The sequence below is a fragment of the Canis lupus genome, chromosome 25 (assembly GCF_048164855.1).
Source record: "Canis lupus baileyi chromosome 25, mCanLup2.hap1, whole genome shotgun sequence".
Taxonomy (NCBI): domain Eukaryota; kingdom Metazoa; phylum Chordata; class Mammalia; order Carnivora; family Canidae; genus Canis; species Canis lupus.
The window spans coordinates 26,889,631-26,905,786 of NC_132862.1; the positions used below are offsets into that span (position 1 = coordinate 26,889,631).

At 34.0% G+C, this 16,156-nt stretch overlaps 1 protein-coding gene across 2 annotated transcripts in view; it reads right to left on the reverse strand.

Moving 5' to 3' along the window:
• The window catches only part of SLCO1C1 (solute carrier organic anion transporter family member 1C1), a 56,004-nt gene extending 40,549 nt beyond the window's left edge, over positions 1–15,455 (reverse strand). Inside the window, exons 1-4 of one of the 2 annotated variants that reach the window (XM_072798774.1) lie at positions 15,246–15,453; positions 15,052–15,122; positions 10,716–10,870; positions 8,968–9,109 (exon numbers count right to left, since the gene is read on the reverse strand). In XM_072798774.1, the coding sequence (XP_072654875.1) occupies positions 8,968–9,109; positions 10,716–10,844 (271 nt within the window). In that variant the 5' untranslated portion in view covers positions 10,845–10,870; positions 15,052–15,122; positions 15,246–15,453. Of the gene's footprint in view, positions 1–8,967; positions 9,110–10,715; positions 10,871–15,051 lie in introns of both variants that reach the window. The other variant, XM_072798775.1, reaches the window with a different exon arrangement.
• Positions 15,456–16,156: the final 701 nt, after the last annotated feature.

The window sequence follows — 16,156 nt, forward strand, 5'->3', positions numbered from 1 at the left end:
AGTGGCAAAGACATAGCAGAAGTAGAAGCAGGCTTCCTGCTTCTGGAATTGATATGGGATTCAATTCCAGAACCCCAGGATCACAACTTGAGCTGAAGGCAGATTATCAGCCACTGAGCCACTCAGGTGTCCCATGAGCCACCCAAGTGCTCCTCAATGCTTACTCATAATCCGAACTGTCTGAAATACAAAATTTCCATTAAAAAAAATTGATGATTTTTTAAAGGCAGAAATTATGCTTTTACAAAAAGCCTCTAATGAGGTATATGATAAATTACTTTTTGTTGATGATGGTCATGAGTGATTAAATATGCTTTAGGGAAAATGTCCTCATATTTTTCTGTATACAAAAATACAGGAAAGACGTGGTAAAGGAAACAGAAACCTTAAAAATGCAGAATCTTGGAAGTTCTCAACAGTTTCTCATTCCATGGATCTAGAAGTAGGCCAAGAAATCTGCATTTTTAACACCAGCTCAAATGTGCTGATGGAAATGGTTCTTGGAATATGCTTTGATAAACATTGTTTAGGATCTTAGATTTCAAAGGGCTTTTAAAGTTCCAGCTCTTTGCATTTGGAATAGTCTTGTAAAACTGCAGTGTTAGATACAGTAAGAACTTAGCAATTTGCCAGCAATTGATTGTGATGGCTTATGGGTAGCATTGCTTTGATGCTCTCTTCAGTGTTTCCAATTTTCTAGCAAGAGTATGTTTGCTTACATCTGTAAGTAATCATCTACTTTACTACTGTTTGTTCACATTGCCAGCTTTAGTCAAGTGCAAAAAGAGCAGCAATTTTTATAGCCTTGAGGACAATAATGACAGTAAGAAAATTAGCTTGCAGGCTAATTTGTGACTCTAGGTTTTATGGCTCCAGAAAGAATTAAGCTTCTTTTAATTTTCACAGGAAAAAAAAAACAAAACAAAATAAAACAAAACTTTGAATATGAGATTTCTCAATTGATATTTAAGCATTTAGTAGAAGAAATTTTGTATCAAATTACATTGATATTATATCTATATTTTTGTTAATGTGTCACAGTTAATAAACCAAAGTATATTGAAAGCTGACCTTCAGCTTATAGGTAATGTATCCCTGCAACCAAAATCACCTATCCTCCCAACTCCCAAACCACCAACACCTCGCAATAAGACTCATGTTTAAGGCTGTTTCTGTGCTACATTAGTGGGTATGCCAGACTACATAATACCATTTCAGCATCTATAATATATATAGAGTTTTTGCTTTCTATACTTAGTATCCTTTCTGAGTTTTCAGAAGATACAAATAGAAAATAAATGATGATAATCTTTAAACAATTAAACTGGATATCAAAAAATAACATTTATTACCACTAGCCTCTGGAAAAGACAATAGATCCATAGTATTTTAAAATTGTTTTACTAAAACCTTGAGTAACAGATTCTTCCCCCCCTTCTCTTTCTTCTTCTTTTCTCTTGCCCTCTATATAAAAAAAGTATTTAGATAACAGAAAAGAAAGCCACCCAACTCATAAGACTTATATACTGTTGAAACCAAAACAAGAGAAGGACAATGAAAGAAAAGACTAAATGCAATTTGTTCTGGAAGTACAAGGGTATCACCAAATAAGAAAAAAAAAAAAAGTTAACTTAATCATTGTTTTAAATGATAGGAGAAAATGTCCATGGTTATCTTAAAAGATGTAGTAAAAGCATCCAATATAATTAACCACTCACTTATGAGAAGAAGAACAGTTGAGCAAATTAGCTTTTAAAGCATATCTACCAAACTACAGAGCACACATATTACTTAATGATGAAATTGTAAAAGCATTTTCATTAAGGTCATATATGAGAAAAGAATACCCACTGTCATTGTTTCTATTTAACATAGTACTGAGGCCAATACAACATGGCAAGAACAAGAAATAGCAGATCTAGAATTGGAAAGAATAATATAAAACTGACTTCTGTTTCAGACAATCTGATTGCCTATTCGGAAAACTCTATAGCATCTACAAAAAGAAAACTCTACAGTATCTATAATCAATTAAAATTGATAATCAATTAAAATTAACATACATTTATACTATATATAGAAAATCCTAAAGACTGCACAAAAAACTACTAGAAGTAATAAACAAATTCAGTAAAGTGGCAGGATACAAAATTAATACCCAGAAATCAGTGGCATTTCTATACACTCAAAATGTATTAAAGACCTAAATGTGAGATCTGAAATCATAAAAGTCTTAAAATAGAACATAAGTACTAATTTCTTTGACATAGGCTGTAATAAGATTTTTCTAATGTCTCCTCATATAAGAGAACAAAAAAGCTAAAATAAACTATTGGGATTCTATCAAAATAAAAAGCTTTTGCACAGAAAAGGAAACTATTAATGAAACAAAAAGGAAACCCACTAAATGGGAGAAAATACTTGCAAATGATATATCTGATAAGGGTTAATATCCAAAATATATAAGGAACTTATATAACTCAACACCATGAAAAAAAAACTGATTTAAAAATGGGCAGAGGACCTGAATACTTTTCCAAAGAAGACATACAGATTGCCAACAGACATAAGAAAACATGCTCAACATCTCTAGTCAGGGAAACGCAATTCAAAACCACAATGAGGTATCACCTTATGCCAGTCGAATGGCAAAAATCAAAATGGGAAACAGTAACAAATGTTGCAAGGACGTGGAGATAAAGAAATTGTCAATGGGAAGGAAAATTGGTACAGTCATGGTGGAAAGCAGTATGCAGGTTTCTCAAGAAATTTAAAATAGAAAAGCCATATGATCCAATAGCTTCACTATTGGGTATTTACCCAAAGAAAATGAAAACAGTAGTTTAAAAAGATATATGCACCACTATGTTTATTGCAGCATTATTTATAATAGCTAAGATATGGAAGCAAGTGCAGCATTATTTATAATAGCTAAGATATGGAAGCAACCCAAATGTTAACCTGAATGCCCATTCATAAATGAATGGATAAGAAGAGGAAGTGTGCGCACACGCGCACACACACACACACACACACACACACACACACTTGAATATTATGCAGCCATAAAAAGGATGAGGTCATGCCTTTTGGGACAACATGGATAAACCTATAAGTGAAATAAGTTAGACTGAGAAAGACAAATACCATACGATTCCACTTATAAGATGAATAAACAAAAACAGAAGCAGATATTTAAATACAGAGAACAAACTAAAGATTGCCAGAGAGGTGGGATGGTTGGGCAAAATGAGTGAAGGAGAGAAGGAGATATAGGCTTCCAAGTTATGGAATGAATAAGTCATAGGAATAAAAGGCACAGAGTAAGGAATACAGTTAATGATATTATAATAGTGATGTAATGGAGCAGATGGTAGCTACACTGTGGTGAACATAGCATAAATTATAAACTTGTCAAATCACTAAGTTGTACACCTGAAACTAATGTAACATTGTGGGTCAATTATACTCAAATTTTAAAAAATTAAGAAATTCAACAAGATTGCTACAGACAGATAACATTAGATATTAATACTATTCTAATATTCTAGGAATTACTAAATAGGAATTGCAACAAAATAACTATTGCTGTAAAAACAATGATAGAAGGAAATTCATAGCATTGAATGCATATATTAGAAAAGAAGAAAAATCTAAAATTGGTAATCTGTTTCCACCTAGGAAACTAGAAAAAGAAGAGCCAATTAAATATAAAGTAGGTAGAAGGAAAGACATAATAAAATTAGAGCAGATATAAATGAAATTGAAAACAGAAACTCAGAAGAGAAAATCAGCAAAACCAAAAGACAATTCGTTGAAAACATCAATAAAACAATTAAGCTCTAGTCATGCTAAGAAAAAAGAAAAAAGAGAAGAAACTAATTATCAATACGAAAGGGAGACATTACTATAAATTTTATGGATATTAAAAAAGATAATATAGGAGTACTATGAATAACTCTATGCTTACAAATCTGATAACCTAAATAAAATGGGCCAATTACTTGAAAGGCAAAATCTGCCAAATCCTCCTAAGAATTAATAGACAATATGAACAGGCCTATAGCTTTATAGAAATTGAATAATTAATAACCTCCTAAAATACAAAGCACCAGGCCCAGATTCACTGGTGAATTTTACCCAGCAGTTAATATAAAAATTATATTAATTCTCTATAATCTCTTTTGAAAGATAGAAGCATAGGGGAAATTTCCTAAATCATTTCTATGAGGCTAGCATTACTGTAATGGCAAACTCAGACAAAATAAAAATCCCTACAAACCAGTAACACTCATGAACACATGTGTAAAAATTCTCAACAAAATATCAGCAAATCATATTCAACAATATATAGAATTAAAGACCATGACCAAGTGGGATTTATCCCAGGCATGCAAGGCTAGTTAAACATTAGACAATAAATTAATATAATCCAATATATCAACAGACTAAAGAATAATCATATGCTCATATCAACAGATGCAGAAAAAGCATTTGACCAAAATCCAACAACCATTTATGATAAAAACTGAGTATATGTGGAAGAGAGACAAATTTCCTCAACTTGATAAAGAATGCTTACAAATACATAAAGTTAACATGATATTTAATGATGAGAAACTTAAAGCTTCCCACTAAGATCAGGTACAAAGCAAGACTGTTTCTCTCACCATTACTTTTCATTACTATACTGAAAGCCCTACTCAATATGGTAGGGTAAGAAAATAGGAAAAGAAAAACAAGTAAAGGGAAAGAAAACAGACTGGGAAGGAAAAAATAAAACTGTCTTTGCTCCCAGAATATATGATCATCTATGCAGAAAATCCATAAGAACTGACAAAGGAACTCTTGAAACTAATAAATGTTTTTTGTAGTATGGTTGCAAGATGCAAGGTTAATATACAAAAGTCAACTGCTTTTCTACATGCCAGCAATGAACAAATGGAATTGAAAAATCATTTACTTTATCACCTCCCAAAATGAAATACTTAGATATAAATCTACTAAAATATGTATAAGATCTACATGAGGAAAACTATAAAACTCTGATGAAAGAAATCAAAGAACTAAATAAATGGAGAGACACTCCATGTTCATGGATAGGATGGCTCATTATTGTCAAGATTTCAGTTCTACTCAACTTGATCTATGAATTCAATGCAATCTCAGTCAAAATCATAGGAAGTTATTTTATAGACAAAGTGATTTCTAAGATGACAAAGTGGAGAGGTAAAAGACTCATAATAGCCAACATAATATTGAAGAACAAAGTAAAAGGATTGAACAAAGTAAAAGGATTAACTTTAAGACATACTGTAAAGCCACATTAATCAATAGTGTAACAGTGGTGAAAGAATAGACAAATAGATCAATGGAATAAAATATATAGCCCAGAAACAGAAGTACATAAATATAATTAATTGATCTTTGATGAAGGAGCAAATGTAATAAGAGCAAATATAATCTTTTCAACAAATGGTGCTGGAACAACTGGACATCCACATAAAAAAATGATTTTAGACACAGACCTCACACTCTTCACAAAAGTACAGGTAAAAGAGATCACATACTTAAATGTAAAATTATAACACTTCTAGAAGACAACTTAGGAGAAAACTTAAATGACCTTAGGTTTGGTGATGACTTTTTAGATGCAACGCTGAAAGGATAATCCATGACAAAAAAAGGATGAGCTGGACTGCATTAAAATTAAAAATTTCTTCTCTATGATAGATAATGTCAAAATAATGAAAAGAAAGCCACAGACTGAGAAAAAATATTTGCAAAAGTCGTATCATATAAAGGACTGTTATCAAAAATATACAAAGAACACTTAAAACTCAACAATAAGAACACAAGCAATGAAACTTAAAAATAGGCCGAATAACTTAACAGATAGGTCACCAGAAATGATATACAGGTGGCAAATAAGGATATAAAAAGATATTCATCATACAGCATGAGGGAACTGCAAATTGAAATGACAATGAGATACCACTACATACTTATTAGAATGGCCAAAATCCAAAATGCTAAACATTGGTTGGAGCATGGACCAAAACCAACTCTTGTTCATTGCTCATGGGAATGCAAAATGGTACAAACACTTTGGGAAAAAATTTGGCAGTTTCTTACAAAACTATACATATTTTTCCCATATGATTCAGCAGGTATGCTCCTTGGTATTTGCCCAGATGAGCTGAAAATTAAAACATGTTCACACAAAAACATAAAAGGGGATGTTTATAGCAGCCTTATTCATAATTGCCAACACTTTGAAACAATCAAGATGTCCTTTTGTAGATGAATGGATAAGTAAACTAAGGCCTAGCTAGAACATGGATTATTATCTGGCACTAAAAAGAAATGAGCTATCCAGCTATGAAAAGGCATGGAGGAACCCCAAGTGTGTATTACTAAGTGAAAGAAGCCAGTCTGAAAAGGCTACACACTGTATGATTCCAACTACATGACATTTTGGAAAAGGTAAAACTATAGAGATAGTCAAAACATCAGTGGATGCCAGGGGTAGGGGAAAGGTTGGATGACTAGGCAGAGAAGAGGAATTTTTAGGGTAGTGAAAGTAGTTTGCATGATACTATAATAGTGGATACATACCATTATATATTTGTTCAGTCCCATAGAATGCAATACACAAAGAGTGAGCCTTAATATTAACCATGGACTCTGCATAACAATAATGATATTGTAGGTCCATCAGCTGTAACAAATGTCCCACTCCGATGGGGGATATTGATAATGAGGGAGGCTTTGCATATGTGGGAGTAGGGTGTATATGAGAAATCTTTGTTAACTTCCATTTAATTTTGCTGTGAACCCAAAACTACTCTAAAAAACAAAGCTTTTATACAATCTATATGAAGTTGATTAAACACTAAAATGTGAAAAGCAAAACTTTTAAATATAAGACTACATGGGAAAATATTTGAAAGAGAATATCTTAAAATAATAGGAGGTCATGATATAGAAAACATTTTATTTTGACAGCTCTGCTGTTGTTGGAGAAAGACCTTGTTATGAAAAAATATTTGCGAAAAAACTGAGTTTCCAGCATGTAGATATGAGATAATCATGCCAATTGATGTCAAAGGATAAATTGTTTCGCAAAAAAAAAAAAAAAAAAAAAAAAGAAAAGAAAAGAAATGAGAGCTAGAAACAAAGGTGGTAGTAGGTCCAGAACTCTTGAAGGAAGGAACATGGAGAGAGGCAAAAGGAGTAGATTAAGATTATGGTCAGGAAACCTACTTTTTGGAAAAGCTACGGATTGCAAATAACTAAAGCAAACCTAGTGATGTTTGAGTTAAAGGTTTGAAGTAGAAGTTGAGATGCTTTTAAGACATTTCATTGTTTTCTAATTCGATAAATAACTTTCATCTTAGAATGGTATGGAGGAATTGATATGAATTTATTTTCAGGATCATTTGTCACTTCTTGTGAAACACTAGTACTCTCTATCAAATGTAGACTTTCTCAAGTTGCATCAGGACCTGGGGGCCCCAGAAAAAGTTTGGACCATATTGTAAGTCTCTTCAGCTCCAAAATGTTTTTACTATAATCTAGAGTGAGCAATAATTAAAGTTTCACTTGATATATAATTTTCTATCTGTTCATTTCTTCTTCCTGTGTGATTTATTCTTTCAATCTGTAACAGCTGCCTCTTCATACTGATGTCTTCCTGTGATTCAGTGTGTCATCCTTACCTTGACTCTCCATGGCCCTTCATTCAGTTAATAGCAGTAGATAGGACAGGTATCAAGGAATATATCAACTATCTAGGTAATTTACACAAGGAAGTGATCTGATCAGATGTCTTAGAAACTTGCTACATAAAGTATGGCCCCTTGACTTAACAGCATCACATCATATGAGAGCCTATTAGAAAAGCAGTCTTATTCCCCTTCCTACAGAATCAGCACGCACATTTTTACTAGATTGCCTAGTTATTGGCATGTACATTAATATTAGATTAGCACTGAGCTAAGCAATCCCATTTGGCAGGACGATGAAAGATGGATTTGGAAAGAAAACCCTAAAGGTAAAAGTTTCCTATTTATTCTTTCTGTAATATTCGGGGTAGGAACTAAAATATATAGTGTGAACTTAAAAAAGTCACTGTTGCAGAATGGAAAAATATTTCTTCACTTTTCTGAAAGTTTAAATGAGCTGAATCTGGAGCCATTAGTAAGCTCCAGGTTTTACTATATATAGTAAAGCATGCATTTGAGTCAACAAATACCCAACAGGTATTAAGGACCCCAGAGACTACCATTCTGTTGAATTCAACAAAGAATTAAAGCCTTGAGTTTATCAACTTAGGAAGCTCTACTTGGGATTACACTCTTTAAAGTACTTCCAAAACAGTAACTAAAATCACTTGGTCTTTTCAAGTGCCATGAGGAAGTCTCTAGTCAACTGCTACCCAAAGACACGTGAGAATAGAATTTTTCTTGGCTGCCTTGTTCTACTGTTCTCATCAATAGGATTTCTTTCTCTTTCTAGACCTCTGGGCAGAAACCCCTTTTATGGTTTCATTTCTTAAATCATTACAATAAATTTTTATAGAGCCCTCTTAAATTCTTTCAAATTTTGAATCACAGGGCTTTTGGGAAATATGACTCTTCTGTAAAAATACTTCCCAAATACTTTTAACTTAAAGTCCCAATAGCATCTCACCCTCTCCTCCAGGAAAGTCTCTCACTCTGACTGGAAACTCTGAATTGTGTGACTTATATGATAGTGAACACCTGGGGCAGGGCATTTATTGTTGCTTGCTTGGAGAGAACAAATTCTCTCTACTGTAACATCAGGTCCTAGCAAATTCTGTCTCAACAAGAATTTACAGATAGAGTCTGATCCTAGCAGACAAGAGAATGCATTAAGGATGTCTATAGTCACACCTAGAAGACCTTGTATGTAAAAGTAAAACCAGGCATCTGCAATACCTACCAATTTCAAAACTACCATCAATAACTCCCACCAGTGAAGAAGGGATATCAAACCTTCTCTCTATCTGAGTGATGGTGCTCTTCAGATAGCCTTCTGTCAATGCTTTGGCAAAGTAAACGAAAGACAAGGCACCCAAAAATACCTGGAAAATATGACAAGTCACACTTAGTCTGATTCGAGCTTGACACACAAATTGAAACGTAACTAAATAAACAGACAAAAATGCAAACCCAAAACAAGGCAACAAGCTTGTTACCACTAAAGAGTTCTCTCAAGCATGAGTACCAGCTTCGTTCAGCCTCAAGCTCAGATTGCTAAAAATACAAATTCTGAAGCAGATTTCATTCAGAACGGATGTTGAACTCTGCCCTTTCCCCTCCTTCCCTTCCCCCAAAGGACATTTGAAGGAGTCTTGGCTTTGGAAGGAAGATCCGCTGTTTGGCAAAGCAAAGAGTGGAAGGAACCATTCACAGGTAAGGGGGAAAAAAAGAACTGTAATTCAAACATTTAACATCTTACTACAAGTCTACTACTCAGGACTGTGTGTTTCACTGGTGTGATGCATGCACCGGCAGGGGACACAATAGACCAAAAGGGGGATCCCTGGGTAGCTCAGCGGTTTAGCGCCTGCCATTGGCCCAGGGCGTGATTCTGGAGTCCCAGGATCAAATCCCACATCAAGCTCCCTGCATGGAGCCTGCTTTTCCCTCTGCCTATGTCTCTGCCTCTCCCTCTCTCTCTCTCTCTGTCTCTCATGAATAAAACAACAACAACAACAACAACAACAACAACAACAACAAAAAAAAACCCAAAAGGTACAACTACTGTCCTTGTGTTTAAGTTCATATTCAAGTTAAATTCATAATCAAATGAATGCTTTTGTAATAGTGGCTTATGTATTTTGCTAGACCTGAGTCTGTGATGGAGTATCCATAGAGGAGGTTGGCATTTCTATGAAAAAACATATATTTGCTGAGTGAGTGTTTGGTACAAAGAAAGAACAGGAATTTGGGAGTCACATTGAGCACCATTTAAAGAGCACACCTGCTGCTTACTATGTGGCAGGAAAGTCAAAATTTTCATTTTATAAAATGGGAATAATATGATCTTTTCATAGATTAAATGTTATAACTATACTTAGCATAATATCTGGTACATAGTAGAAAGTGAATAAATGTTGGTTTCTTCTCTCTCCTGTTTCAGTTTGGGAGGGGCATTCACATGAGCCCAGAAAGTAATATTTACTAATTTAACCTACATGGTAGGGAGAGATTGCTTTCACTGGTAAAGTGTGGTTTTAATAAATTGCATCTAAGTTTACTATTCACTCATTCATTCATTTGTTCATTCATTCATATTTTATTTATTTATTTGACAGAGGGAGAAAGAGCACAAGCAGGGGGAGCAGCAGAGGGAGAGGGAGAAGCGGCTCCCTGCTGAGCAGAGATCTCAGCACTAGGCTGGACCCTGGGATCATGACCTGAGCTGAAGGCAGCCTCTTAACCAACTGAGCCACCCAGGCACCCCTAAATTCACTTTTCAAAAAGGAAAAAAAAATTCTTGCTTCAGCTACATATGGAAAATATGTGATTATACAGAAATATGAATTATGAAATTATGTAGCACACATCTGGATGGAGAGTCAACAAGATAGCCTCCACCTAATTCTTCTTTTCCCCCTCATTTAATTCTGTTACTCTTTAGTTCCTTACTTATGGTTGCTTGTTTACCATTTAATTTTTTGTTACCTTCAGTTCACCACAGCACTGTTGCTTCTCCTTTGAGGAAGAATATTCTGTTTTAAAGGAAGGTTGCCTGACAGGTTGCACTGAACTTTTGCAGAATAATTGGATATTTTCTTTGGATGAAGTGTCCATTATGAAAATATTCCTTGACTTTGATCCTGTCAAAGTTGATTGTAAAAGCAAAAAAATGAAAAAAATAAAATAAAAATTATTTTGAATTTACCATTTATTAAATAATGTTTTTATTTCACAGTAGATCACAATTCTGGAGACATGATTTGATGTGAAGCTACCTTATTTTACCACAGTAAGTTGGCAAAGTTTTTCAATTAAAATTGACCAGTGTATTTGATTAAATAATCCAGCTATTGGGACTCTCTAGCCAACATTCTTTCTCAATCCCTCCAGTTTAAGCCTCATTATGGCAAAGAATAAATTTAAATGTTGCCTTTGGAATAAATAACAAGGCAGAATTTCGCTAACTTTGTGGTCTTGCCAGCTTAAAGTAGAAGCAAGCAGGAAAGGAAGAGGAATTCAACCATTTGTATATTGATTCAAATAAGTCATTAAAGCCTTCAAATCTATCTTAACAGAATGGGTAGAAAAGATTGATGCCTGTTGTAGCACGCTGTAATTCCTATAGGTCTGCAGCATTCAAAGAAAGTTATAAAATATGGCAAAAAGAAAAAAAAAGAAGAGGACCAGTTTAAGTATCATTTTAGTTGGACAGATAAGGAAGCAGCACCATTTGTGCCTCAGGCTTACATTTAATTCAGGCAAAAATTACTTTAGCTTGCCTTAAGTAAGAAAGATGGCCTCCCTTCCTATGTTTAATTTCCTATCTGCTAATCCTTACCAAGCCCTGGGCAGATCTACATACTCTGAATCTATTTTCTCTAATCTAATGTTCTTCTATTCATATCAGTATTTACATGTCCCATGCCCTACTTCTTTAGGATTTTGCATGGCTCAATGCCTGCCTGAAAAAAGTAATGTAAGTGAAGAAATAAAACAAAATAATTTCTGGATCATCTTAAGGTTTATCAGATGATGTTTTTGCATGTTAATAGAAGCTTCTATATTTTCATCAGAGGAATAAAATTACAAGTAAAATTTAATGTACTATGGTAGAAAATTAGGCTTATTCTGCCTATGTGTCTATTACATTGACTTTATGTAATTCTTATTCTGTGTTCACTAAATCTCATCCTTCACTGTTTGAATTCATAGGTAATTTCTCAAAACTGGAAAATCAGGAATTTATTTTGAAATACGGAATGAAATGTCAAAAGAAAGACCTGAACAATTAAAAGTGGAGAGGATTCCTTAAGGGACTGGCAAATCAGTTGAGAAGGGCACAGCAAGGGTCTGCTTAAAAAATATACATTTTTAGGTTATCTGATGCATAAACTTAACTAAAAAAAATGGGCAAAGGAAAGTTGAGTGAAACAGAAAAAGTTAAAAATGAAAGAACTAAAGTAAACAAATAACAGAAAATGGTAAGATTAAAAGACAAAGACACAAGAATATAATATTAGTGAGCTCTAAACATAGATGTTTCAAAGTATAAAACATAAAAGTTATGTACAAAATATAGAAATAACTTTAAAGTCTTGCAAATAATAACTTTCTGGCAAATATTAATTATCCGTATTAATACAAACTAGAAGAGAAAAACAGCCACAAAGACATTAACAAAAATACTCTAACTAAAACTATACCCTAAACAAAAGTATTAAGGATAGATGATGTAACACTCCTGTTATAAAGGGGTATCCTTCAAGAAGAAAATAGTAGGTAACTGAAACAGATGGTAAAAATCTTTATTCATTTTTAAGAAGTCATAATTATTTTGATAACAAAAAATCTCCTTCAGATAGTACAAAAAAACCCACTTCAGATGAAATTTAGAGATGCTAAAATTTTAAATAAAATACTAGCAAATCCAAATGAATTTATACTCTTTAATTAAGATATAGTTTAAAATGTAACAATTAGTATTAGGAGCTTTATTTGCCTAAATCATCACATTAAAAATTCAACATGTTTTGTAGGTATATCAAAACAAAAACATCACATTGTATATCACGAGTTATACAATTTTTCAGTCATCTCAGTAAAGCTGGGAAAAAAAGAATTCAAAATAAAAAATATTAAAATCTCAGTAGATATAAAACATCAGGTGATAAAATCCAATATCCATTCTTGATTAAACAAAAAAAAAAGGAACAAAGGACATAGAAATTCTTCTTTACCATCTATCTGATACCAATGGCCAACTTTGTATATTCACTGAGTCACTGAAACTAGTTGTCCAGAACAATGTTTTGTCAAAACAATGAAAAGAGAGCTCAAGAAACACTAGGTTAAGCAATGTTAAATAGGTTTCTCACTAAAAGACTACCGAGTACCTTAAATTAAACTGCTAGAGATCCACTGCTAATTATAATACATAATAATAAAAAGTCAAAACAAGTAAATGACCTAAATGTCCAACAACTTATGGTCTATTCATGCAATGATATCTTTTGAATCCGTTTGAATTTAGTGTAAAGAAGTAAATATAGTTATATAGTATATTTTTATTATAGAGTTGATTCTAAAATCCATGGTAAAAATCACTATATATAATAGTCTATTTTACAAAAGCAGCACACATTTTCAGATATAGAAACATAGAAACAAAGTTTCAGAAAGTCTTTAAAGAAAAGGTTAACACATTAATGCCAGTTGGTGATAATGTAGATAATTTTTTCAAAAATACTTTGTATTTTCTAATTTTTCTATAGTGAACATATAAAAATATTTTAAATATTAAAAGTATAAGAGTATCACCAAGCAAGTAATATATACTAGAAAAAATTTACATATAACTCAAATTGGCCTACTGCTTCAGGGGTTCACTATATTATTTCTGGCCAATCATAATAAACCAAGTGGACAAGAACATTCAAATTCATTACTTAATAATTAAATATACTATCACTACACTAAATGTATCTTTAAAAGATTTAAAGGGAGACATCCAGAATGCTAATGCTAAAGAGAAAAACAATCATGTTTAAAACAATATTAAAAACTTGAGACTCAAAGACATATTGTCTTCTTATACTTGGAAGTGTTGACACAAAAATCACTCTAGAATCTAGAAGTAATAACAAAAACAAGAGAACCATCGTCATCCTAGATGGTGTGTTAGGGCAAAATAATATTTGGCTTAAAACAGTGACACTGCATATTTTTACTGAAAATATAATTTCATCTTGATGGCTCATTTTCATATTATCTCAAGTAGAATATGTTTCAAGAAGACTATGTTTATGAGCATTGAGCTTTTCATCCCTCTGTGAAAAAAGGGGAAGGAAAGCTCAAGAACCTGAATGGAAATATCCTCCAGATTCTCTCTCCCTCTCCATTCATTCACAGTTGCAGAAGTAGAGCAGGAGCACACAATTATTTAGAAGGATTTGCATTTGGCAAATCCTTAATTGTTCTCCCACCACTTCAACAGATTCCGCCAGGAAAAGAGTTAGGGCAAAGTTTTCATCCAGCAGCCTGGGTTGCAATCTATCGTATTCTAGAGGCCAAAGAAAAATAAGCCCACCACCAGTTTTTCTCTATTTCACTTAAAAAAAAAAAAAAAAAAGATCTCTGTGTTCATATGGAATTGCAAATCAATCTTCCAGTCTTTAAAGGATACAGACAGCCTAGGAAGGTTGTAATTGGATGCATTGAACCTCTGTGCCCTGATCCTGAGACATCAATTCCATCCATGGTCAAACCACAAAGACTGCCAGGGGAAGTCAGAAAGCAGCCACCCCATCACTCTCTCCTCTTAGTCATCCCACACAAGGAAAACCTCCAGACTAGCTTGTCTTCTGGGCACCAAGTAATCTCATGGTACTTACTAACCAGGAGTGTGTGTTAAGAAAGATGATCTCTTCCCTCCAATACAAGTAACTGTATCAGATTCAGATTTAAGAAGTACTACTTATGTGCCAGGTGAATTATATACTTTTTGCTAATCCTTAAAACAACTCAACAAGGTTAACATCAGAATTCCCACTTTATAGAAAATGATACAACTCAGAACAGTTAAGTGACTTGTCCAGAACTACCTAATAAGTATCAGAGTCAAAATTTGAACCCAGATCTGAGTTGATTTGATTTTAACTAGTGTCCTTTGCTATTTCTATGAATCTAACAAGGTCTCCAAAAGCACTGATGGTGTGTGTGGCTAAGACACATGTAGTGCAGAATGGGAGGGTGGATGAGCCTCTCTCCTATGAGAATCTGATGTGACAGTCACAAAACCGGAAAGCAGAGAACTAAATCTTACCTGAGGTGGAGATCAGAGACAGTCAATTCCTCTCAATGTGCTCAGCGAGAGGCTGGACCCCACTCCAGAGACTGAAAGAGGAAACTGGGGTAAATTCTACAGCAGCTCTGAGCAGTTTTGCCAGGTGGGGAGAGCCTGGATGGACACAGACAGAGCAAATTAGGGGAAAGAAAAGATGAAGGGCATGGTCTCACCCCTGGGCAATTTCGACTCTTTCCTCTTTCCTCCTGGCCTCTTTTCTCTGGCAGTCTGCAGAGAACAGGCCACGCTGGCAAAGCCACTGACGTGCATCTCAGCTCCCGGGGCACAGAAAGAGCTGAAGCTTTTGAGCCATTTCTTTGCAATTTGCTGCAAGTTTAAGGCCACACGTGATAAAGCTTTCTGTATGAGAGAGAGTGAAAAGAGAAAAGACCACTTGTGATCTTACTTGCTGATTCCCAGAAACACAACTCTGCAGGGGGCAGAGGGGAAGGGAACAAGGGCAGGAGGAGGGGCGGAAGTTTGTAACAAAGATCCCTCCTTCTCTCTCCAAGAAGTTTTTAAGCCAGCCTCTCCTTGAGGACATCACTGAGATCCTTCTGTTAAAAAGAAAAAAAAAAAAAAAAAGGCTCGGAGGTTAAATCTCTGCATGATTTCTTTTCCCATTGGGATTCTAGAGTCTTAGGGACCACATACTAGGTCAGGATGAAGAAGGCTCTGCAGAGTTCTCTCTAGAAAGAGTTAATTCTCAGACACATAATCAGTTGCTCGTATTCAATTTTTAAGGTTCTAATAGAAAAAAAGAAAAACACTGAATTTTTGGCATCCAATTGTTTATTCTATCTAAATTCCAAGGAGAGAGAACTCCTTGCAATGAAAAATTCTACAAGTATAATAAATTCTTTTTCCAAGAGTACCATTTTAGGAGATTTTGAGCAGTATTAGCTTGCATTTGGTTTATAGTAATAAATGAATTTGCTACCAGTATTATCCAAGATCCACCATATTCTGAAACGGCTGTGGCTCTGGCCTGGTCACTAAACTTTATTGAATCTCAACTTCCTCTGCCATAAAGCAGAATTTTTATTAAAACCAAAACAGATCCATAGGGTTCTTTTAAGGATTT